At 38.5% G+C, this 23,581-nt stretch overlaps 3 protein-coding genes across 6 annotated transcripts; 1 reads left to right on the top strand and 2 right to left on the bottom strand.

Moving 5' to 3' along the window:
• Positions 1–952: 952 nt before the first annotated feature.
• Positions 953–4,786, bottom strand: LOC122973831 (zona pellucida sperm-binding protein 3-like). 2 transcript variants are annotated; one of them, XM_044341601.1, is made up of 8 exons: positions 4,274–4,786; positions 3,967–4,085; positions 2,641–2,747; positions 1,908–2,082; positions 1,568–1,685; positions 1,401–1,486; positions 1,184–1,314; positions 953–1,076 (listed from the first exon to the last, which is right to left on the bottom strand). In XM_044341601.1, the coding sequence occupies exons 1-8, from the start codon at positions 4,688–4,690 to the stop codon at positions 991–993; spliced, it is 1,239 nt and encodes a 412-aa protein (XP_044197536.1). In that variant the 5' UTR covers positions 4,691–4,786; the 3' UTR covers positions 953–990. The 2 variants fall into 2 exon arrangements, with proteins under 2 accessions (XP_044197536.1, XP_044197537.1); XM_044341602.1 differs by having other exon boundaries at positions 2,641–2,744; positions 4,274–4,785.
• LOC122973830 (calpain-5-like) lies at positions 4,455–22,632 on the top strand. Of its 3 annotated transcripts, XM_044341598.1 has the most exons (15): positions 4,455–4,537; positions 10,988–11,232; positions 11,741–12,060; positions 15,006–15,171; positions 17,691–17,822; positions 17,934–18,145; positions 18,763–18,955; positions 19,043–19,230; positions 19,610–19,687; positions 19,957–20,386; positions 20,471–20,593; positions 20,666–20,862; positions 21,355–21,473; positions 21,711–21,847; positions 21,954–22,632. In XM_044341598.1, exons 4-15 carry the CDS (start codon positions 15,007–15,009, stop codon positions 22,128–22,130), a joined length of 2,151 nt encoding a protein of 716 aa, XP_044197533.1. In that variant the 5' UTR covers positions 4,455–4,537; positions 10,988–11,232; positions 11,741–12,060; position 15,006; the 3' UTR covers positions 22,131–22,632. The 3 variants fall into 3 exon arrangements, with proteins under 3 accessions (XP_044197533.1, XP_044197535.1, XP_044197534.1); XM_044341600.1 differs by lacking the exon at positions 21,954–22,632 and having other exon boundaries at positions 20,666–20,827; positions 21,711–21,841; XM_044341599.1 differs by lacking the exons at positions 4,455–4,537; positions 10,988–11,232 and having other exon boundaries at positions 11,640–12,060.
• Positions 4,917–9,218, bottom strand: cnpy4 (canopy FGF signaling regulator 4). The gene is made up of 6 exons (XM_044341603.1): positions 9,022–9,218; positions 8,209–8,335; positions 7,136–7,232; positions 6,663–6,785; positions 6,299–6,416; positions 4,917–5,582 (listed from the first exon to the last, which is right to left on the bottom strand). Exons 1-6 carry the CDS (start codon positions 9,104–9,106, stop codon positions 5,437–5,439), a joined length of 696 nt encoding a protein of 231 aa, XP_044197538.1. The 5' UTR covers positions 9,107–9,218; the 3' UTR covers positions 4,917–5,436.
• Positions 22,633–23,581: the final 949 nt, after the last annotated feature.

The following is a 23,581-nucleotide window of genomic DNA, read 5'->3' as shown; positions in this document are numbered from 1 at the left end:
AAGCCTTTTTCCAGCTGGTGGTTGATGTTTTCTGCTGGGCCCCTATGTTTATTTACTTATTTTTTAAAGGAATCTTGTCTGAAAATTATTTTAACAATTATGTAACATTACAGTCACTCATATCCAATTTAGTCATTATGTCAGTGTTTGGATACTTCTATGGTCCAACTGAATTGTGCCACAATTCACAGCTGATGAGGGAAATCTGATTGGTCAGTCTGCAGTGAGATTGTTTTCCCTGCGTGTGATTTATAACCTCACTTGTTTCTGCTATTCAAGAGGGAGCTAGTGTCAACATTTGTCAACACTACTACAGAAATGTACTACACAACGCTTCATTTGATGATAAAACCCCACAAGACATGCCCACAGCGAGACTGAACTAATACCATACATATTTCTTTTCTTCCTTTACACAGGTTGATCTTAGAGTTGATAGTGTTGTAGAAATAACTTTGTTCATGTGGAAACTTCAAGTCTTCAACTTTCACTGGAGAAAAAGAAATAACTACAAGACAAGAAGATCCAGTCGCATAAACATTTAAAAACAGATTTTTGCAAACCGGTACCTACAGTAAATCAGAATTAAATGATTTTTAGTTGTTGGTTTGTGGATTTTTATGGATAAATAATGGAACAAAACACAAAAAACACTTGAATGTCATGGTCTTTGTCAGCAGATGTTTGTTTAGTGTGCAGTGGTGGCAAAGACGACATTTACTCAAGTACTGTACAACTGATGTACTACTTTCTACTTTTACTTCATTATGTTTCAGAGGTTAATATTGTACTTTTTACTCCTCTACATTTATCTCACAGATATAGTTACTACTTACTATTGAGATTAAGATTTTACATTAAAAAAATATAAGTTTATAAAATACAACACATTGTTATGGCTGCTTTCCCTTCTGCATGCACCTTGCAAGTAGGCAAATCTGAAGTCTGCAAACAAACAAACAAACATCAGTTTTATTAAACTCAATAACTTCAATACAGATACTTGTCATTTCCACTGTGTTCAGCCTTTCTGGGGAGAAATATGATTGGACCAACAGTTGTTTCCCTCTGCAGCTCTGCAAGCACAGAAAATCAGAGTTCAGTTGGTCAATTTTTATGAATAAAAATATTAAAGTATTTAGCGCTTAATAAATCATTATTGTACACATATTAAAGGCAATACCATTTAATCTGTACTTTGTTTTACTCCTTGGTGCCCTCTTGTGGCCGGGCTCATCACTGTTGCTGCGATTTGTCTCTTGAATCTTGTTACAGCTCTCACACACGTCGTCTTCTCCATCCACGGACTTCCACCTGATGCATAAAAAAGACGTTTGACCCACAGCTTTTGTGTTTTAATAGAGAGCAGAGAGAAAAGTTATGAGACTGATGAAACTGACCTTCCGCTCATAAAAGAGCAGGCCTTTTTTTCTGGGTTCTTATTGTTTGAAGTGGGCTCTGCTTCCAAGTGACATGTGATATAGATCTACAGGAGATAGTACATTGCAAACTCAGCCATTTTTTCTCCTTATAGATATGAAAAGAAAACCGTAGAGTGAGTGCTGACAGTATGTCTGTGATCCTGATGGAAGAGGAAAGGTTCGAGTTGTATCTGGAGGAGGGTGTCCTGGACTCTAGGCAGGAAACGAGAGCTGGAGCCGTTCAGCTGGGAGTCTGTAAAACATCTGTAAGACACAGATGTATTCTTATCAGATTTTACTTCTTTCCCTTTAATATATCAGTGATTTGGGTGCATTTTATAATAACAGGATGCAGGAACTGAACAGACTTATGCCGGCAATATCTGGGCCTCTAGGCCACCAAAATGTGATCAAAGGAAGAAGTTTTTCTTTTCTTTTGTTTAATTAATTGACTACTGTAGACATTTAATTTAACACAGGACTCACCCTTGGTGGTCTATGAAGGGGTATCTGGGGTATGATTTCACATCGGAGGTCAGAGTGGTCACGCAGCTGTCTGCATACAGACGAAGAGGAAGATGACGATGATCTACAGAGGCTTCAATGTTGATCATCTCCCCCAGGAAGTAAACAGATGACTTTCTCTCACTGTTCCAGTCATCTGAAGAGAGAGAAGACACATTCATTTAGGAAAATGTGATTTTATTTGACAAGGAGTGCAACAGAGAAAATCACCACTTTATCCTGTGAAATTAGCATTTTTGAGCATGACAGTTTTGCATGTGGCTTTTATGGAAAATAACTGTTTTTGTCTGTTATAAATGTTACAAGTGAAGAAAGCAAAACCTATTGAAAAGCTGTTCATGAAATATATCATACAACCATATTTTGATTTAATCAATCATACATGTATATGGCATTTCATCAACTACACCAAAGTAAATGTTTCTGTTGTCCCATTTTGATAATCAATATATAGTCATTTTTTGAGCAAAAATGCAAAATATTTGCTCAGATGTGAGAATTTGATGCTTATCTTCTCATACATGAAATAAACTGAATATCTTTGGGTTTTGGACTGTTGATCAGACAAAACAATTGAAGACATCACCATGAGCTCTATGAAATTATAATGGGCAATTTTTACTATTTTCTTAAGTTTAATAGACAAAACCATCAATCAATAATTGTTTAGCGTATCATATTGAAAACAGCCCACTTGTCATGAGCCTGAGGTGGAAGTCCAGGTGGAGATGAGTCGAGTGAACGGAGATCAGGGGACTCCAGGTTGGTTTCAGGGCTCTGCTGCTCACTGTGTACCTCCTGCTGGGTGAGAAGAGACGGTAACCTGGCAACCACTTCCATCACAGTGGAAATTATGAGCAGAACTAGAAATAATGTGCCTGAAATAATGAAATACGTTTTACAGTGTAAGTTTTCTGTAAGCTAAAATGGTTTAGTGTGTTTTCCATCGTCTTGCTCAACACTCAGGAAAGTTTTGATTACAAGGTTTTAATGGAACAAGTGCTGAAGCAAGCAGTCGATTAGTCCAAGTTGGGATTTGACATGTGGGTGGGTGTTGGGGGAGGTCACCATGATGGATTATTATTATTATTATTGGATTTTATTTCTGTGTGTATACAGTACAGTGCAAAAGTTTTTGGCACTTAAGATGTTTGGAGTTTTATCCATTACGCAATACCATCAGGGAGGCATCTCACGGGTCCAAAATCTACTCTGCAGCATGACAATGACCCCAAACATACAGCCAGAGTCATAAAGAACTATCTTCAGCGACAAGGAGTCCTCCAACAGATGGTTTGGCCCCCACAGAGCCCTGATCTCAACATCATGGAGCCAGTCTATGATTACATGATGACAGACGCAACTGAGACGTCGAAATCCACAGAAGAACTGTGGCAACTTCTCCAAATTGTTTGGAACAACGACCTGCCAAGTACCATGAAAAACTGTGCACAGAGGAGAACTGGTGCTGGTCACACCAAATATTGATTTATTTTCTTCTATTTACTGCACTTAATATGAACTTAATTGATAAATAAAAACAATTTATGGCATTATTTTTGAAAGAATCCCCATTTTACTTTTAGTGCCTAAAACAGTGCACGGTACTTTATATGTTCCCTGTTTACTCTGCGTACAAAATCAAAACAGTTGATCACAAAAAAATGACTCAATTGACAGAAAATTACTCAGCTAAATGTAAAAATGCTGAGCCTTTACTGTTTTTATATTCCTCAAATGTGAGGATTTGCTGCTTTTCTCTGTTTAATATCATGGTAAATTATCTATTTTTTACTCTCTGACACTTTTTAGAGCATTGACAATGAAAATAATGCAGTTTAATGTTTCAGCTCCACTGTAAAAATCAGTTTTTTGCTCAGTATTTCAAAGCAAAACCCAGATGTGTGATCCAAAGGTACACTACCTGCAATCTGCACCATCAGATTTTCCTCTACTAACTTTTCACAGCATCAGCGGCACATATAAAGCTCTAAAGACCATTTTATCTGTGTGAAATCACCTTTTATATTTACACTGCACAGGAACAGCAGCTCCCTCCACATAAAATACGTCTCCTTGTGATTTTGGAGGGGGAGAGTACAGCAGCAGGTTCTTGTACAGTACGGCACTCTCTGTGAACTAAAACAGGTGTAAAGACACAGCGATCATTATAAAAGTAAAGCCACTAGATGGCAGCATAAAACAACTACTGTGTGATCCAGATGGGTTTTCTTGCATAGAGAGAATTTATGGTTGTAAACAGTAGAGTGCGGTTTACTGGCTATCAACACTGACATTATATTTTGATAATAAAGAAGCTCACCAACCATCACTCTGCCTCCACAGTCACTCAGTGCCGCTCTGATGATGTACTCTCCATGTTCAGACTTCCTGGCTGTGCAGTGACTGTGTGCAGCACTGACAGGTCCAAGCCTCAAGTGTGTGGGCTCCACAGGCAGAGCAGGGTCAAACAGATAAGCTTTCATCACAACCTCGATACTGTCCTCATGACATTTCACCACAAAGGTCTTCACCTTGTGCTCTCCGGCAGCAGTTATTATTCCAGCGGGATCCCTAGTGTTGCTCCACGGGTGAGTGTTTGGTTTGTTTGAGTTTGCTTCAAGAGCAGCCAAGTCAGAAAAAGACAGAAACAGAGGTTTGGTTTGATAAGTGTAGCATCTAACTGCCACCAATTTGAACAGAATATATATAGAAAATGTAAAATGCACAGAAATAAGAGGCATTGTGGTGTTTTCATCTAATAACTTCAAAGTTTCTTAATGTGGCTGTCAAAAAAAAAAAGCTGTCAACATGAACCAAGAGGAGCACACCTGCGACTAATCAGGCTTGATTAAAGACCAGCAGTCACTGTAACAATCACACTTCTTTACAGACTTTGAAAACTACACTTTTGTATTGTTTGAGGACATTTTTCTGTAAAAAAAAAAAACATGCAGAAAAAAGACAGTGTTGTTAAAAAAAAGCATTTTATTCACGATGAAAAACTGTACATATTGCATTCAGGGGTAAAAAATAGATATGTGCCTTTATAATATTGGCGTAAGGAGAGATGTAACAGCGTTCACACATGATGTAACACTGAAAAGGTCTCACATATTACTAGTAAAGACTTAAAAACTTCATAATTCAAATAACCGAGTGTTTAAAAAGGTGCGACAGTTTGACAACATTCATAAAAGTAATGGCAGAAATTTAGTGTTCAATTCTGTAAAGCATCTTTTCACACTATTATAATTCTCTTGTAAGAATGTAAACTCTTAAGATTTGGCACAAGAAATAGTGTTAACAGAAAAACTTATCTGTTGCACATCATCCATCAAACGCTATAATCTCAATGTAACCTCTCCATAATGTACCAGAGTAATTTGTAATCTCAGCTTCTTGTCGATTGTTTTGCATTTTTCCCGCCAAAAGCTACAGTTGAGGTTTTCTGTTGTTGGCTGTATTTCTTTCGTTGAAAATGTTTCCCTCATAGCTCGCCAGCATCATGCGTCTTTCCCTCCTCCTCCTCCTTAGCGCTATTATTTGCTCCTTCATCTCCTGTGCTGTCGCTTGCTGACTCCTTGACCCCTCCTTTGGTCCCCATGTCTCCTTTCCACACCTCCTTCAGACATTCTGAAAGAAGGAAGAAAAAGTTTGAGTTATTATAGCTCAGATTTCAGTGAGTTCTCATGTAAAAGTAAAGTATTTTAACATTGTTGGTGGTTCCCACAGTACATATCTGATTACGTTGACCTCTTGATAATACACTTCTGTTTAATAGCTTTTTAGATTTATGAGCTTTTGTTCTGCTAACTCTGTTGTTAGCTTGAACCCAGTTGTTCTGCTCTCTTGCTATTTTTATTTGGTCTTTGATTTGTTTTATCTCCATGAAGTACTTTGTAACTTGTGATTAACAAAGTGCTCTTTCAGAAAAGTGCGTCAAGTCTATGATAATAATAATAACGCTGGTGATACTGAATTCAATTCCTCTCTTACATGTTGTGTGAGGTTTGTATTTATCGTCTGACATTGTAATCTGAACTGACAAGGCCTGCAACACACAATTATTTTCATTATCCAATAAACTTCTTTTAGAAAATAGAGGAAAATTCTCAACATGAGCTCCAAGAGCCTTGAAGTGCTTGTTTTGTTTGACCAGCAGACAAAAACCCAAAGATAATACGTTTACTTTGATATAAAACAGAAAATTAGTGAAGCTGGAACCTGAAAACTGGACTAACTGGTTGACAGTTTCAGCGTAACATGAGACGCTGTGTTGTCAAGCTCATTTTAAGAAGCGTTGGAATATAAGTGTAACTAGCTAGCACAACTTTCTCTGCATCTCGTACCTTGCTCTGACGTTTTGAGGACGTGACTCTCACAGAGGAAGTTCTCCAGCCTCTGGTCCTGATGATGGAAGTACCAGTCCTCCACGACCTCCTCAAACTCCTCCAGCATGGTCTCACACTGAACATCACACACAAACACACACATATTAGGTGTTTCAGAAGCAGGTACATCACTATACACTAAATCTAATGTTTTGTAGTGTTAATAAGGTTTGTTTTTCTGACTTCCAGTACAACTTTAGACTATAGAAGAATTACTGAACAAGTTAGAAAGAATTTATTTACATTTATTGAGGCTTCTGAAAGATTCAGTGTGTTCCACAGTTCACAGCAGGTAAAGACATAAACACAAACACACACAAACCTGTTTTTTCATGTCTGACACTTCTACAGAGGGTTCGTCCCACAGCTCAAAGGGCATGCCCAGATCCACTTTAACCCCTTTGTGGACCAGGTTCTTCAGAGTCGCCATCGTCTGACTGGTTCCCTGCATCACACAAACCAGATATATGTCAGTTTCACTCATAAATTCATGCTTGTAAATGAGAAAAAATACTAAAAAGTGTTGTGAGAAAAGTTATGTGTTCTGTAAATGTACAGTGATTAATGTTGGTTACTGGTCACAAAAACTGTATGAAGCCTCTCAGATACTTTAAATAAATTATGAAAAAAAAGAGATAGTAGATTTGCACAATGTTGACTCTGTTTACATGCATTAATTTTACAGTGTGTATTCGAAATTTCAAATTCCTTTCTGGGTGGTAAATGTGAGCTTTGTCCATCTTTGCTCAGTTTCTGCAGGTGAAACGTTTCTAAGTGCAGGCAAGTAAACTTCACCTTGGCGTAACGAAGGCTGCCCGGCCTCTCTGCATGAACGCTGTACTGCAGGATGCGCTCACATATGTTGTCTACAGCCTCCGTCAGCCTAGTTTCCCTAAAACCAGAAAAGACAAGAGATCTTCAGATTAGTTTCCTATAAAACCAAGTTAAACACATTTATGTTAATGTCTTCAGTAATCTCACTTCATTTCAGATTTAGTTCAAGATTTCTGGCTTCATACTGACAGAAGACTCTAGTTGGGGCCTAAAAGATTATTGATATTTATGGTTTCTCAATTCATATTCCAGACAATGGACTGGATCACAATTTATATTGATATCCTGATATAAAGTTACTAGGGCTGCAACTAACGACTCGATCAATTTGTCGATTATTTTCTCAATGAGTTGTTTGGTCCATAAAATGTCTGAAAATGGTGAAAATGTCAATCACAAAGTCCTCCAAAGCCCAAGGTGACGTCCTCAGGTGTCTTGTTTTCCTCTCAACCAACAGTCCACAACCCAAACATATTCAGTTTACTGCCATAAAAGACTGAAGAAACCAGAAAATATTCACATTTGAAAGGCTTTTTCTTAAAAAAAAAAAGACTTAAAATGATTAATCAATTATCAAAATATTTGGTTAATAGTTGATAACTAATTGATTAATCAACTAATCGTTACAACTCTATAAATTATATATACTGTGATAGTGGATTTAACCCACTCATATTTGCCACAAAACAATGTTAAACACATTTTTAGTGTTACAAACTTATCAGTAATCTCCCTTCAGAATCATTTTAATTAAAACATTTTGGTTTCATAGTTAACTTTAGTCACCTTCTCTTGATTTTGTTCCGTATTCTGCATGCTGGTGTAACTACTGGCTTATTGCACATGAACCATGTGACAGACAGGATTTAGTTTTTAAGTTAATTGAATGAAATCAGACTTGTGGTGCAAAAAGCGATAAAAGCTTTTCGCTGATTCACTACTTTAACACCTGTAAACTGCCAGGTTCAGACACAAGTGTTCTCCTGTAAATACATATTAAAGTAATATTCCTCAGGCAGAGGAAGGTAACTTACGAGGTGTTGTATTTTATCTTTCTTTTTCTCTTGCCTGTGTCCAGCACCTGTCCGACCTCCAGGACTTCTTTCGAGCGGCTGCTTTTCTCCAGAGCTTCCTGCAGCTCCACTGTCAAAAACTTACAAACTGACAGACAGGACACATACAGACAACCTTTAAAAACAATTTAAAAAAAAAAAAAAAAAAAGCTACTTTGTATCTATAAGGTTTGTCAAAGATTACAGGTTGACATGTCAGCGGACACATAAATGTGAACGCTTGTACTATTCTGCTGATGTAATGCCAGATAACACTGAAACTGTGCAACAGTTATCTTGACATTGTTATTATAATAAAAAGACTTTGACAAGAGGTTTTTAAGTTAATTAATGACACATTTATGGCTGACTTTGCTTTATTGTATAAACATGAGGGCTTCTGTTTGGGTTTTTAAGTTACAACAGAAAGATTTGGAAACAAGCATGCATTATAAATCTTATAAATATCCTAGCTAAGTTTCATATTCATAAGTGCAAGTTTTCCAACATAAAACCTCTCTTCAGTTTTTCATAAAGAATGTGAGCAGTAATGTAAAAACTGTTAATGAGTGTATTGTTTTAATGTCTTTTTTAAACTCTATTCTGTTGTCTTATTTATTTATTTTTTACTTATGTGTTGTTTGTAAACCTCCCTGGCATTTTGTTCCCAAGTATGTACCTCATATTCATTCATACACTCAATAAAGAGGAAATAACAACAATAATAATGTTGCATATGGTCATAACGTTAAATAACAGCAACAGTTAGCTGTCTCTGACTCTTTCTCGTCCTACCTTCGCATTTATTCGGCAGTCTCTCGTCTTCTTCTGCTTTAACTAAACTGCAGACACAAAACAAAGCCAGTACATAAAGTTTCATTGCAACAGTTTGTGTTAAAATCTACAAACGAACTAAACTTTTAAGTTTACAGTCGCCACATCGACGTGTGTTGACTACTTGTAAGTGCGCATGCGTAGTGTCTCTTAACAGCGGAGACTAATCGATGCCTGATGTTTGGATTTCAGGGAAGATTGTCGATAGAAGAAAACGCCAACATTAGTTTTTTTTTCACTTTATTGAATACAGAAGTTCAAATAGGCATCTGTACAACATGGTATAAGTTCATGACAACACAACTGAGAACATAAAAGCCACAAACAGTGCTGAAATCAAATAAATAAATTAAGTAAAATAAATAAAGGTAAATTGTAATGAAATGAGGCTATATGGAGTTGGAAAACAAATGCTCTAATTTCTAGTTTTTTTTGTTTTGTCTACTTGTCAGTTTGGTGTTGATTAATGCAAAGCCATTTGTGATCTATCAAACTATATAATCATGTTTAAATACCATACCAATAAAAAATTGATCACAAAAAAAAGAGATAAAGATAAAGTGTGAGAAAAGGGATGACATAAAACACAATCATGGGGAGGCAAGTAGTTTTAGTGAATTTTTTACTTTTAATATTTCTCATGTTTTTTTTTTTTTTAAATGGCAGCCAAAATGTTTTTAAATGCTTCAACAACAGGAGATTTTAAAAATATTAATTTGTGTGAATGATATTTTGCCAGCAGAGTCATATTGTTTACAGCATGTTCAACCTTTTTGTCCTGCAAAAAAATCCCTAAAGCAATGTTACTTTATTAAAAAGTTTATTTTTTTCGAGCACAACCATAAATGCAGATTGTTCAAAAAAACCAAACCAAAACAAAACAAAAAAACCAACAACTCATTAGTACTTCATAAGAAACTTAATCATATTTCTTATTATTTTTCATTCACATTAACTTCTCAAAGTCATACCAGTCCTCACTTGCCAGGTATTTTGTTCAGAAATTGTTTAAAAGGATGGCTTTTTAAACATCTTTTATCTTCATCCTTCATACATTTTTTCTTAGATGCTTTGAACTAGCTATTTTTTCAGGTTAATTGTTCATAATTCTGCTTATTTTAGTTGCACCAAAGGATTGTTAACTTTTGGGATTATTTGTGTAACCTATGATTTCTATTGTGTTCTAGTAAAGTAAATATTAAATAAAGTAATATCACATGTTCAAATTCCATATAAATAACAGTGGCAGAAGGTATTTTAAAGGCAGTAGACTAATGTGCAAAGGTGGAACATTATAATATAATGATAATATCTTGGACAGCTATATATTAAACTTTATATTAAGAGTTCAATGCTCATTGGGGACTGTGTGAAGGTTAATGTGGTGGTGAGAGTGTCAGAAAAGGGGCAGGATTATGTCGTTTTTTTGGTAAGATAAATTTCATTTTTCAGTTTCAGTTTCAGTTTTCACCACAAAACACCTCTTTTAGTTATTAATGGTGAAAAAAGTTGCATCAACTCAATACTGTTATATTATTTAGTGATATTGGGGACACCATCCTTGCAGTATTTTTTTTCTAAGTAAAGAGAAGAATCAAAAATATTAATAAGATTGGTTATTAACACTGCTTTCATTCATAGTTTGCTGTAAAAACAGCTTTATGGTGTTGTTAAATAGTAACTTTTTCCTGTTTGTCCTTGGATGTGTTTGTCAGAGCTGAATCTGAACTAACAGAACTGAATTTGATTGTTTTTTTAAGTTAAATTTAAAAAAAAATTACATCATATTGGCCACCTTAAACATGCTCTCTAGTTTATCAGCAGAGTTGTTGCTGCAGGGTAATCACACAGAAATGGGAGATAATTGGCTCGGTATTTGGCAGGGAAGCAGTTAAAATAGAAGGTGCTTGCCTCTTTGGTTTCTCAGGTGTCAGTGGCAACACGCTTGACAGCAACAGATACTCCAGGAGTCTGTGCGCGGGAGAAGATAGCAAGGAGAGAAGAGGAGAAGAGACCAACAAGATAAGACAGAAAAAAGAAAAGAGACGACACTGTGGGGAAATGTCAAAATGAGCACTTGTTTGAGGAAAGAATGGGAAAAGTTAAGGTATGAGGAGGGAAAGAAGAAGGCAGAAAAGTGCAGAGTCACCAACCAGAAAAGCAGAAACAGCAGTAAGTGATATGCACACACACACACACACACACACACACACACACACACACACACACACAGAAAAAACATATGTTTAGGTTCTCCAGCAGTAGAGCAGTTTACACACAGGTGTCAGAGGATAAAGTGTTCGTCTTGAGTGTCTGAAACTCAAGACTATCCGCAGTAACTGTGGTGTTTTACTGGTGGGAGACTTTCCACTGCTATAATTGTTGTGTGTTATGTCACTTAGCGCGTTGACCGTCTGTCTATTGTCTGCAAGGAGGGAGCTAGAGTTACACAGGCACTCGGCTCCAGCAGTGTCACCCTGCACTGCATGTCACGGTTGTGTGCACATGGACGCACACACACACTCGTGCATCTACTCTAGAGGCTGTTACGTATACACACACTCACAGATGATACACAGCCGTGAGACTTGCAGGACTCACTTTGAGCTGTACCTTCATCCTGCAGGCATCACAGAGCCGCTTACATTATTCTAATATCATTTTATTTTTCTTCATCCAGGTCCAGCGAAACTAAACATTAGATGAGAACCTGGTGGAGATGAATCAGACAGTAACTTGTGACGAATACAGAGGAAAGAAGAAGAAAGTGTTGCTCTGGATGCAGTCAGACAGCTTTTAACAGCTGACAAAAGGACAGAAAAGAACAAGAGACAAGAGGAAAAAGAAGACAAATGCTGCTGTGATTGTCTCTAAAAAATCAAAGATTTCCAAATGGAAGAAAGATTTCTTCTTCTTAATGAGCTAAGGAGGACTGGATCTTGGGCTCAATGAATAGTCTCATCTGAAGAGAGCACGTGAAGCTTCTACAGTGACACAAAGGTAAAAGAATTTACTTTTACTTTGTGTAACTAACAAAAATATATGGCCATATAATACAAACCTATGACTCATGGTAATTTAATGTATTTATATCTGATATGTCATGAACACTATAAGTTAAATCTAAAATATAAACAAAACTATTGCTGCTTCATCAGCATTCAAGACAATATTTCAGTCTAAGTTCATAATGTTTCTGAGGGTGTTAAAGGTTTGTTTATATCAGTAACACTTGGGGAAAAAATCAGCTGAGAAACAACATATGCTTAATTTTTATCTATGTATCTTTTTCAATGTGCCTGTAAGTTACATATTCAGAATTTGGGCTTTTAACACCTACTGAATCATGAGTTTATACTTGTGTACTTGCAGTTAAATACATTAATTAACAAATCAGCTTAAATAGATAAAAGCTTCTCAGACAAGTGCTTTTCAGCCTATAAAAAACTTTGAAGCTGCCTATGAGGATGTTCTTTGTTCATACAGTATATTTACATGTTCAGTTTGGTTCAGTCTTTATTGTCCAGCGTGGCAAAAACACGTCACACACATCAACAGCAAACAGGATGAGTAGAACAGTAAAAGTAAAAGCAAAGATGATGAGTAAAATAAATAAATAAATAATAATACATTTTATTCATACAGGGCTTTTAAAGGCACTCAAAGACGCATTACATAGATAAATAAATTGGCAAAAAAAAGTTTAACACAACAACAACAACAACAACAACAACAACAACAACAGAGCAGCAGGAAAGACACACAATAAAAGACAAAAAGATATTTATACATATCGGACTGAGAGCGGCTTTAAAAAAGAATGCAAATTAATTGATAAAGTGCATATAAAGTGATCTCTTTTCACACACTAAAAGGGAAAGTTTCAATCTACTTGCACCTGGATCTATAGGGAGTCTTCACCTCCACTCTATACGGATCTGAAGGTGGACCAACCTGAATATAGAAGAGTCTTAGCAACATGTAAGCTGAATGCTTCCTGAAAAACTAAACCAACTAATTTCTGGACAATTCTAGCTCGAAATGTGACTCTGAGGTCAGAAAATACAAATGACAAATTAAATAATGTTTTCTTTAACCATCAACATGTTTAACTTGATGGTGCATTTGGTTTTAAAGGATCACATGACCCTCTGGAGCTTTGATCAAATAACCATATTGAGCTACAGGAACTGATAAATCATGATAAGTCATTAGTTTGTTCCGCATGTAATTAATCATAGATTGTGAATGAGTGTTTACTTCATGTTGTGTGTCTCTCTGCATAAATCTGATACACCTGATGACCTGCACAGTATCTGCAAGTATCTGTGTTTTTCATGCTGCACAGCAAGACCCTCAGTTGACCCTGACATGAACACACACACACACAAACACATGCTGCACCTGGCATACTCTCACTGACACAGAATCACACACTGACGCACACACACACACACCATTTGATGTTCACATACATTACACACTCTGCACTGCTGACTCAGGGTACTCAGCAGTTCATATCACTGATGACTAAAACGGCATCATTACCTTACTGCTGTCCTCACCTTATCCCCTCCCTCTCCCTAACACACACACACACACCCCCAGCACACACACACACATTGGCTCTCCGGGAGGAGTAATGCCATCTTTTAGATTTCCACAGCCGTTGTACATGTAAATGATTCACTTCAAATTTAATGTTCATATTTGTTGTGTTACCTAACAAATTTATACTAATCCGATGTGAAAGATGATCTCAGTAATCTCAGTTGGAGTAGTAGTAGCGCAGTAGTAAGTAGGACATAAAGTTCAGGTTGGGTGTAGGGTGTCACATCTCGGAAACATTTTACCCAACGCAATTAATTTTATGAGTGAACATTTTAAAGTTACATCATATATTTTTACTCCTGTGTTTAATATTAGCCTGTGTAATCTATGTTGTTAACCATGCTAGCGGGATGGCTCTAAGGGTGGCAACGCTGGTCTGTCAGTTAGTCCAACACTTTGTTTCAGACTGAAATATCTCAATAACTACTGGATGGATTGCCATAAAATTTTGTATAGACATTCATGATCCCCAGAGGATGAGTCCTAGTGACATTAGTGATCCTCTGACTTTTAGCGCCACCAATGAGGTTGACTTTATTTTTTTTATTAGACATATCTCAATCTCTGAATGGACTGCCATAAAATTTGGTACAGACATTAACATCCTCCTTAATGAACTTTGTTGAACTTTTCCCTCAAGTTTCAAGTTGTTTTAATATGACCAATACTAGATTATTTTTTAGCAAATTTAAACAATTTCTTCTGATAAACTATATAAACAAGGATATTCAAGGTTTAATTTTGACGATGGCCAGTATTAACTATGAATCCCACCAGTTACAGTTTATGCCCTCAAACAAAAACACTGTAAGACCACTGATATTGATATGTGAATGTCTATTAGAGGAGATTAAGGATTTAATATTCCACTTTGGACCCGTGTTGCTTTAATATTAATCTGATATGAATGTAGGCTATAGTTTAAGGTTTGACCAGTGTGGATTCTTCGTGCCTCAGCATCTTCACAGCTTTTCTGTCCTTATGTCTCTTCTGTTTTTTTTTTTTCCATCAGAGTCTTTTCTTTGTATGATGGAAAGCCTGAAGCAGCATTCAGAATATCATGGAGCATTAAAACTCTATGTTTAAAGTAATATGCAGTGTCCCTTTCCACCTGTTCAGTTACAGGGGAAATATCAGATACATTGGACATAAAAAAGGGTTAATAATACAACATAAGGAATCCCAAACATTTTATATGAACTATTTTGATATATAACGATAGTCCTCCAAACGGCATATCAGTGTAACCCTACACTACTGAATGTAATATTTGAACCATGAGATGTATTTTTATTTTTCTTATAACTACCATCTGGCCTCCCCTCCCTGAACAGAATGCCGGAGCGAGTGAGCGACTTCCAGGGCCAGAGCTTTCACAAGCTGAGGCGGGCCTGCCTACATCGAGGCGCGCTCTTTAAGGACCCCCTGTTCCCCGCCACTGCCCAGTCCCTCTTTTATAAGAGGGAGCCACCGCCTGGACTGACCTGGAAGAGGCCCAGAGTGAGTGTGAGGTGGAGTGTGGAGCCCCAGGAGACAGAGAGAGGACGGAGGAAACTCTGATTATTCTCTGTCTAAATCTGTAATTTCAAATGGCTTCAGTTTAAACAACTGCAAAGAGTTATTTTTAAAAATAAACCTCCTCTCCTCCCCATCGAGTGGCTGAGACTTCCATCAGATTGGGTTAATTAAAGCACTTTCTATTATAGGAAGGGCGTCAGGCAGTGAAACCTGATCCCTCAGTGAAGAAGTGATGTGTGCTGCCGATAGACTGCTTCATTGAAGTGTGTGTGTGTATGTGTGTTTAATAGAGAAAGCAACAACCAGTTTAAATAGCCCAGGTGTTTTTAGCTCAGTGTTGTGATTGGTGTGTAAAAGTGTAGATGTGTATTGTGGCATTCACTAGGCCAAGTGGCCTTTAATGGTGGTCACTGCTCTAACAAAAGCAGTGGCATCTGAGGTTAAAGTCAAGGTCAAACTAATTATTGTCCAGCGCAGAGGGACAAGAAACTATATTTAATAATTCAAGGATATGGATTAGGCACATATAAATGAAGATTCATTATTCAACCAAGAATAAAAGTTTTATTTTTGTAAAAATGCATGAGAGAGATGAACAAAGGACTCAGAATGAGCGTTTTGGCAACAAAAGAAACCTTTGTTGTAATCTTTTGTCATCATTTGTCATCTACTGGTCATTTTTTGATGTTTCTCAGGACTATTTATGTCAAAGATATCCAGCAAATTTGTATAAAATTAGACAGTGTGTCAAGTCAAAACCTGTATTTGCGTTTGGAGCTTCCCCCCCCCCAGAAACTGAAACCAAACTGAATCAGAAAACTAGCATTCATCATGTAAATCTGACTTATCTACATACAAATGTCAGCAATGTCTCCTGGTCAGGATCAGTGGTGCCTGGAGTTCATTCGGTATGTGAGCCAAACCTCCACTACCCTGAATGTGAAACCCTGCTGGCAATTAATTCGCTGATTAAGGGCTGAAGAGGAAGGATTAATGGTATTGTGTTCCTAATGCTCCACGCGGGTGTTTTTAAGCGTGTATCAACAGGGAGTTGGATGATAGGGTGACATCTGCCGCCTCTCTCTCCTGAAACTGCATAGCCTCACTCTAACTTCCCATCTGCTATCATAACTGTCAGGTTCACAATCTAGTGACCTCATCTGTCCATCTGTACTTGATATCAACTCAGGGAAGGTTCATATCTTGTCTAGAGTTGCATCTGAAGAGGTTATGACCACTGAGTGTGTATCTTTCTGCATGTGTGTGTGGTCCGGCAGCAGGTCTACGGTTACCTGACCCTGTCCAAACGGAGATCAACAAGGTCCACACAGACAGGATCTGTCTCCTCAGCAGTGTTCTGACACTCTGGCTGAATCAGCTTGCACGGCTCATAAAACACTGTGACACCACTAACTGCTGCATGCTTTAAACACACAGTTCACTCCCGGTATTGGGAGTATATTTGAAACTGCCTTATGATCAATATTTTTGTATGAGCAATGAATAAAATGACTATGTGTTGTTTTTTGTATGATTGTTCTTTTTATAACCTACTTTATATTTCTGGTTTTACTTACTTCAACACATCTCCTCTCTTTTAGTATTTTATTATATTATCATTATTATCATTATTTTATCTTCCCCTCTTCCCTCTCTTCCCTTTTTTCTTTCTTTCAGTATTTTATTATCTTTTTTCACACTTAAATTTTATATTATTCTGAATTTTTACATTTTTTATCCTACCTCTGGTGTTAGGATAGCGTTCCTCAGTTCCTGTTTTTACTGAGTCCTTTATTTTTAATAGTCATTTATTGTTTGTGCGTGGATGTGGGTTGGGATTGTATTGTTTTATTGCGTAGAGCACTTTGTGTTACGTTGTATTTGTATGAAAAGTGCTATACAAATTAAGTCTGATTGATTGATTGATTGATTGATGTGAAAGGGATTGCTTGTTGTGACAAACTCAGAGATAATCATCACCCGACTCTGTAGTTCCCCTCAGCTCTATGGAGTGTTTTAATGTCTTTCAGCTCTTTGTTTTGGTTTTCTTTCCACAACTTTACTGTTTTGACTCACTCTCTCCATTCTCATCTGTGTCGTTTCCAGCAGCAGGCAGCTGTTATCAGGGAAAGGGCTTTAAGACCTACTTTACACTACCTGTCTAGTACCAAACGGCAAACAGAGAATGTTAGCAACTAGCTGGTAAAATAGTGCGGAATTTAGCAGCTAAAGAGACTTATTTTTCTCAGGAGTTGGAGGAGAGCAAATAGGAGTATTGGAGAATAGGAGAATATTGGACTTACAAATAAATCCTAATGTTGCTCCGTGTCTGTTTGATGAGTAAATTTGCTAACATATCGACTTGAAAAGGTCGATATGCTGGCAAGCAAACACAGTGTTGTGTTTACAGATTGTGGTAGTGCCCCTAAGTGGCCAAACAAAAACTAATTAATGTAGTTATAATGTGTCTTTTTAAGATAAACTCAATCTCTCCCCTCCAGGAGATATGTAAAGACCCTCGTCTGTTTGTTGACGGCATCAGCACTCGTGACTTGCACCAAGGAAGTCTGGGGAACTGCTGGATGGTGGCTGCTATTTCCTGCCTAGCGTCTGAGCCATCTCTGTGGAAAAAGGTACTTAATATACATGTGTCTTTCTTTCTTTCCCTCCTGTTGCCCTTCTCTCCTTTTTGTTTTTTTTGCTTCCTTCCTTTAAAGCCTCATCTCACCGTCTCCTCCTCCCAGGTCATCCCTGACCATGTGGATCAGGAGTGGAACCCAAAGCGTCCCGACCTCTATGCAGGAATCTTTCACTTCAGGTTCTGGCGCCTTGGCCGCTGGATGGATGTCGTTGTGGACGACCGTCTGCCAGTCAGTGGAGATGGAGTGCTGCTCTTTTGCCGCTCGGCAACACCGAGAGAGTTTTGGAGTGCCCTGCTGGAGAAGGCCTATGCCAAGTGAGTGGTAATGGAAAATGCTGGTTGATACCTGATGGTTCAGTTACATTGAATGACAGACTTTAGCTGATGTTAGGCATCCATGTTTGTTTGTTTTTCAGGCACTTCCATATTAAGCATAGCATTAGCTAAGCATATAAGCATTAGCAAATTTCCCGGTTGTGCTTACGTCTTGGATGTTGACATGAACACTATATACAAGTTGGAAATTACACTAACTCCAATGTGATACTAACGTGGCATAGGCAAATACCCACAATCACCATAGTAACCCTCCCAAACACCCAAGCTACCACCTACTAAAGTCCTACCAGCACTGAAAGCTTAGCAACCACCTAGCAACACCCTAGCAACCCTCTTAAGAACGCTATCAACCACCCAGTAGCACCTTTGTAAACACTTTGCCCAACTGGCTACTGGTTAGCAACCATGCTAAATATATTAGCAACCACTTAGCATCATCTAATAAACATCTAGATACCCTTTTCTGACATCTGATAAACTGCCTGTAACAAATTCTAACCACCTTTTTTTTTTACCAATAAGCAGCAAACACATCTTTAGAAATTAGCCATAAATCAGTTAGTCAAACGATTCCACTGCTGGTTGTCTTCTAGGCTAAATGGGTGCTATGAGGCCTTGGAGGGCGGAAACACCGCAGAGGCCCTGATTGACTTCACTGGGGGGGTCTCAGAGCCCCTCATCCTGGATCAGGAGGCCCTCAGCCTGCACAGCGACCAGAGGAGGGTGTTCTTCCAGACGTTGGCCAAGGCCCACGAACGCAAAGCCCTCATCACCTGCTCCATACGGGTAGGACACTTTATCCTGAAACTCTGAGAATCTTCTGCATTTTAGAAACTGGTGAACAAGTTAAAACATATATTTCATATTTCTCAGCCAGCAGAGGGGGAGACAGTGGAGTCAGTTTTAGATTGTGGCCTGGTGCGAGGACACGCCTACGGGATCACAGCGGTGAGGAAGGTGTGGCTGGGGGACAAGATGCTGAGTGGGGCGTACCGACTCTTCATGGTGCGCATGAGGAACCCATGGGGGACAACAGACTGGACGGGTGCCTGGAGTCAGGGGTGAGGGCAGTTTGAACTCTAGCCTCATGTGCCACATGTCCGACTGCTGAGTATATCATACATTTTGCAGGAGCTCTGGGAATAAAGCCTCCGCTGACGTTTAACAGTGTCAGTATTTTTTTACATTTTACAATTTCCTCCTAACTTTTTTTTTGGACTTTTGCTGCCATTGCTAATAACATTTTACAATAGTTCGGGGATGACTTTTACCAGCTCCTAGAGTCATTACACAAAGGAACATCTGCCATTCACATTATTAAACTCTGAAAATGGCCAAAATGGGCTAATAAAGCTTTCCAGAAGTTGAAACAACTCTTGTATTTCTGCTTTCTTTTTCTCTGCTGCCTTTGACATTATTGTCCTTGCATGCCCCCTGCAGGTCACAGCAGTGGCAACAGATGAGTCGTTCAGAGAGGGAGAAGATGGGCCTCATTGTTCGAGATGTTGGGGAGTTTTGGTAGATCTTAATTTTTTATTTGTTGTTTGGATTCCCACTAACTACCGTAGAGTTGTTGCTAGTCTTCCTGGGGTCCACATGAAATAATAGAAATAAATAGAAATGTAAAATCTCATAGGATAAATGGAACAAGAATAGACAGAATTAAGATTTGGCAATAAAGACTACAGTAAAAACCCCAAAAAACAACATGATCAGAGTTTTTCAGTCACTTTTGAAGGAAAATCTACTTTTAATCTGTCTAATTTCTTGACCCTCTCCTCTCTCAGGATGGATTTCGGGGACTTCTGTCAGTACTTCACAGATGTGGTGGTGTGCCGGCTGGTGGAGAGGCCTCTGCTGTGGCCGAGACCTCACTGGAGAGAAGTGCGCTGCTATGGGGAGTGGGCTTCAGCACCTTCCAACCCTGGAACACCTCTGTCATCCGCCGTCCTCCGCAGCAACCGCGCATTGGGGAAGAGCGACGCCAAACCAGGAGGGACCAAGCAGCAAGGTCACTGGAAGGAGGCACGGCTTAGGGAGAGTCAGCAGGAAGGAGGGAAAAGAGGAGGAAGAGGAAGGTGTCACAAGAAAGTGACAAAGGAAGATAGAGAAGGCGATAGAGAGGAGCAGAAAGGAGGTTGGGAGGTGCAGGTGAATAAGGAGAGTCGATGTGGAGGTTGCATCAACCACAGGGACACTTTCCTGCACAATCCACAGGTAAACCTGAGGTAAAAAAAAATAAATCTGTTGATAAGTACAAGAATTTTGAGTTTTTTCCCTTTCTTTCTTTCTTTGTGCTAGTTCATGTTTGAGGTGACAGGCAAAGAGGAGGAGGTGCTGATCTGTCTGCAGCAGGAGGACAGGAGGATACAGAGGAAAGACGGAGGAGGAGCAAACCTGCCTATTGGTTTTGAGGTGCTAAAGGTGAGCAGTTCACGGACCGAGATGTGAACACGCACCAGCAGCTTATTAACAACAAGACCTTGTTGTTCCCAGGTGGAGGTGAACCGCTGCAGCCGGGTGCAGTGTGTGGTGGAGCAGGCGGCCAGCTCCGTCTACATGGACTCCCGCAGTGTGACTCTGAGGGGAACTCTGGCTCCAGGCCGCTACGTCGTGCTGCCAACCACCTTCCTGCCGGGCACCACCGGACGCTTCCTTGTACGCCTCTTTTCCCATTCCATTGTCTGTCTCAGGTGTGTGGCAGTTGTTTATGTTTGTTTTCAAATGCCAAAAGGTTGCTTTTATGCTATAAATTCAACATAATCTGTGAGACCCTTGTTTTTTTTTTTTTTTTATTGGTGGATTTTTTTGTTCAGCCACTGCTTTTCTACAAACTGCATGTCCAGTACTGCATCTGACATTATCTGCTGATGAAGTTTGAACATCTGTAGCAGGTTCTCTGTTAGTTTTCACATAAATTGCACAAACTTAATTTACTCATTTCAAACATCCCTGCTTTGAAACTGTGATAAATGGAATTGCATATAAAAATGTTCAAATTAGATGCAGATTTAATCATGATGTTGTTAAAACATTTTCCAAAGATAAAAAATGTGGATGTCTCTTAAACTTTTAGCATCAGTACATTTCTTGCGCTCATATTTTATTAACTTTTCCTGTTCCTCTTCAACCATGATACCAATCCTCTGCTTCTTAGTTTTGCTGTGTCCTTATTTTTTGTGTAGGGAATTGAGGGAGGACTTGCCATCTCCTTCTGCGTTCCAGTGTTTTCTACCTCAGCCCACTGTGGTGACCACAGTCTATCTCCGCAGGGCGTCAGGACTCAGCCCTCCCAAACAGACAGGTTGCTCAGCACAACGACTATCATTACATCTCTTGCACTGGGACAGCTATACAGATAGAAGAGGGCAGAAAAAGCAAGAAAAACACTTGGTGACACTTTTTGCTTGCATGTAGCCTCCTAACAAAACTGCATACTGTATAGCTCGATCAGAAAACTCTCATTTCTTGGTAGTTGCATCTTTCTTTGGGACCTTCATTTCTTTCTACAGTATCTTATGTTGTATGTTATGATCCACAGTTCCAGATGTTTATGCTGTAGTGAGGTGTGAGAACGACACCATCAGGACACGGGTGTTCAAGGCCGAAGGAAACCCCGAGTTCAACCTCAGAACCATCTTCTACAGGAGATACCCAAACACACACATCTCTATCCAGGTTTGACTCATTCATATTCCCTCACACACTGATACACACACACACACACACACACACACTCACACAAACACAATCTAAACTACCCGTTGTTATCTGTTGCATGTAGTTGTTGAGCAGAGGTCTGCTGTGGGACTCTGTGCTGGGAAGAGCTCGACTCCTGACAGAGGAGTCTGAAAGGGGCCGGAGCCATGTGATTGATCTACGAGGCGGCCAATCAGGTTCAGGATTCAGAGGTTGTGTCTATGTTGAGACATCCTCCAGCATCTGCCTGACAGACTTGTAGCTAATTCATAATTCATTCACAACCACTGTCCTGTCTGCGGGAGCACTGATGGACAGACAACAAGATATTTTGATGAAATGATGAAAACTTTGTTGGACAGTGAAGTAATTCCTAAAAAATACATTATGATGGTGCTGTAGTTGCTTTGACAAACTTTAGTAGTTGTCCTATGTATTTCAAACCAAACTCGGTGCTCTGACAGTTAAAAATAAACAAAAATACACATGAAGAAGAAGATGACGCGCTGTAGTGATCTGCTGGTCAGATATACAGGGGGACGTCCTTCGTGACTTCAGCAGTTTAACAAAAACAACAACTGAAACTGCTGCCAAATTAAGATTTTTGTGTGTCTTTGTATTATCTAGATTTATTAGTACTGTTGTCTGTGTTATTGCTGTCACTAAAATTGTCATATTTATTTTTGCCATTATTTCTGTTGTTGATATTACGTCCAGATGTAAATGTCCATAACCACATTTGCATTTGTGTTTTGAAAACATTTTTCTTATGATTAAATAATTAACATTGTGTGAGTGCGTTTCATTTTTTATTATAACTAAATGCTCCCATTTGATAATTTGGAGAGTATAAATCATAGATATAGTGATTACGCTTTAAGAAGACTGACACATTTTGTAATATTTGTTCAATATTTGTTGAACATCTTCATTTTAGCCCAGACATGTTTGTTGCAACACTTTGCATTCCTGCAAGACTCTCTTGGCTCAGTTTTGCTGGTTCAAGCAGCCTCGTATCTTTAAGTGATTAGACAAGACTAGAAGCAGGTCAAAAAGACCTGAAGATGTTTTTTTGGACAGAAAAGTATGCATTTTTGAAGTTTAACCAGGTAACTGCAGAGATAAACCACAGATGACAGTGCAATTTCCTAGATGTAACTGTGTTTTGAACCTTTCTTGTGAGCAACCCAACATAGTGCCAAAAACAGAAATGTTGCATTTTGTAATATTAAGTGAGTCCAAACTTAAAATCACACATTTACAGAGAAAAGGGAAAGAGTTTAAAACAGTATTAACATTTTAATGACAAAATCCTCTTTATAAATTATAACTTACAGTTCATGAGACACACAAGAGCTAAGAAAACATTCTTTATATCTATTATGTAACCCAACCCATTTCAATGCAAACTACACAAGATAAAGTGGCTCATTCAGTCTTTATCTGTTCTCATTTGACATAATTTGTTTATCATGAGCCTGAGCCTGCTGTAACTGAGTGCTGCTTTCAAAAGTGAAGGATCATAAACTACCATTACCTGCATTGGAAGTGTGTCTTTTATCTTAACCTGTTTGTGTTTAGAAGTCATTAGTATTGATATTTTGGCACACTATTGTGAGAAAAAAGTGTTCTCTCTTTTGTTTTTCTCTTTCGTAATCTATGTTTCTATGTTGACATTTCCCTTTATTTGTTTACTTGCATTTCTTTTCTTTG

This window comes from Thunnus albacares, chromosome 22 (genome assembly GCF_914725855.1).
Source record: "Thunnus albacares chromosome 22, fThuAlb1.1, whole genome shotgun sequence".
Taxonomy (NCBI): Eukaryota; Metazoa; Chordata; class Actinopteri; order Scombriformes; family Scombridae; genus Thunnus; species Thunnus albacares.
Note: the sequence above shows the minus strand (reverse complement) of the source record. Positions and strands in the feature narration are given on the sequence as shown.

Bases quoted from the DNA above. Each gene is read 5' to 3' on its own strand.
- LOC122973830 (XM_044341598.1), top strand. From the start codon at position 15,007: ATGCCGGAGCGAGTGAGCGACTTCCAGGGCCAGAGCTTTCACAAGCTG. The intron at 20,594-20,665 runs GTGAGCAGTTCA...TGTTGTTCCCAG, and splicing joins TTGGTTTTGAGGTGCTAAAG to GTGGAGGTGAACCGCTGCAG. The intron at 21,474-21,710 runs GTTGCTCAGCAC...TATGATCCACAG, and splicing joins CAGCCCTCCCAAACAGACAG to TTCCAGATGTTTATGCTGTA.
- cnpy4 (XM_044341603.1), bottom strand. From the start codon at position 9,106: ATGAAACTTTATGTACTGGCTTTGTTTTGTGTCTGCAGTTTAGTTAAA. The intron at 6,786-7,135 runs GTGAAGTTTACT...TGTGTGATGCAG, and splicing joins GCAGCCTTCGTTACGCCAAG to GGAACCAGTCAGACGATGGC. The intron at 5,583-6,298 runs GTACGAGATGCA...TCCTTCTTTCAG, and splicing joins CCTCAAAACGTCAGAGCAAG to AATGTCTGAAGGAGGTGTGG.
- LOC122973831 (XM_044341601.1), bottom strand. From the start codon at position 4,690: ATGCCTCTTATTTCTGTGCATTTTACATTTTCTATATATATTCTGTTC. The intron at 2,748-3,966 runs GTGATTTCACAC...CTTCTCACCCAG, and splicing joins GTGCAGTGTAAATATAAAAG to CAGGAGGTACACAGTGAGCA. The intron at 1,487-1,567 runs GTCAGCACTCAC...TATCTCCTGTAG, and splicing joins ATCAGGATCACAGACATACT to ATCTATATCACATGTCACTT.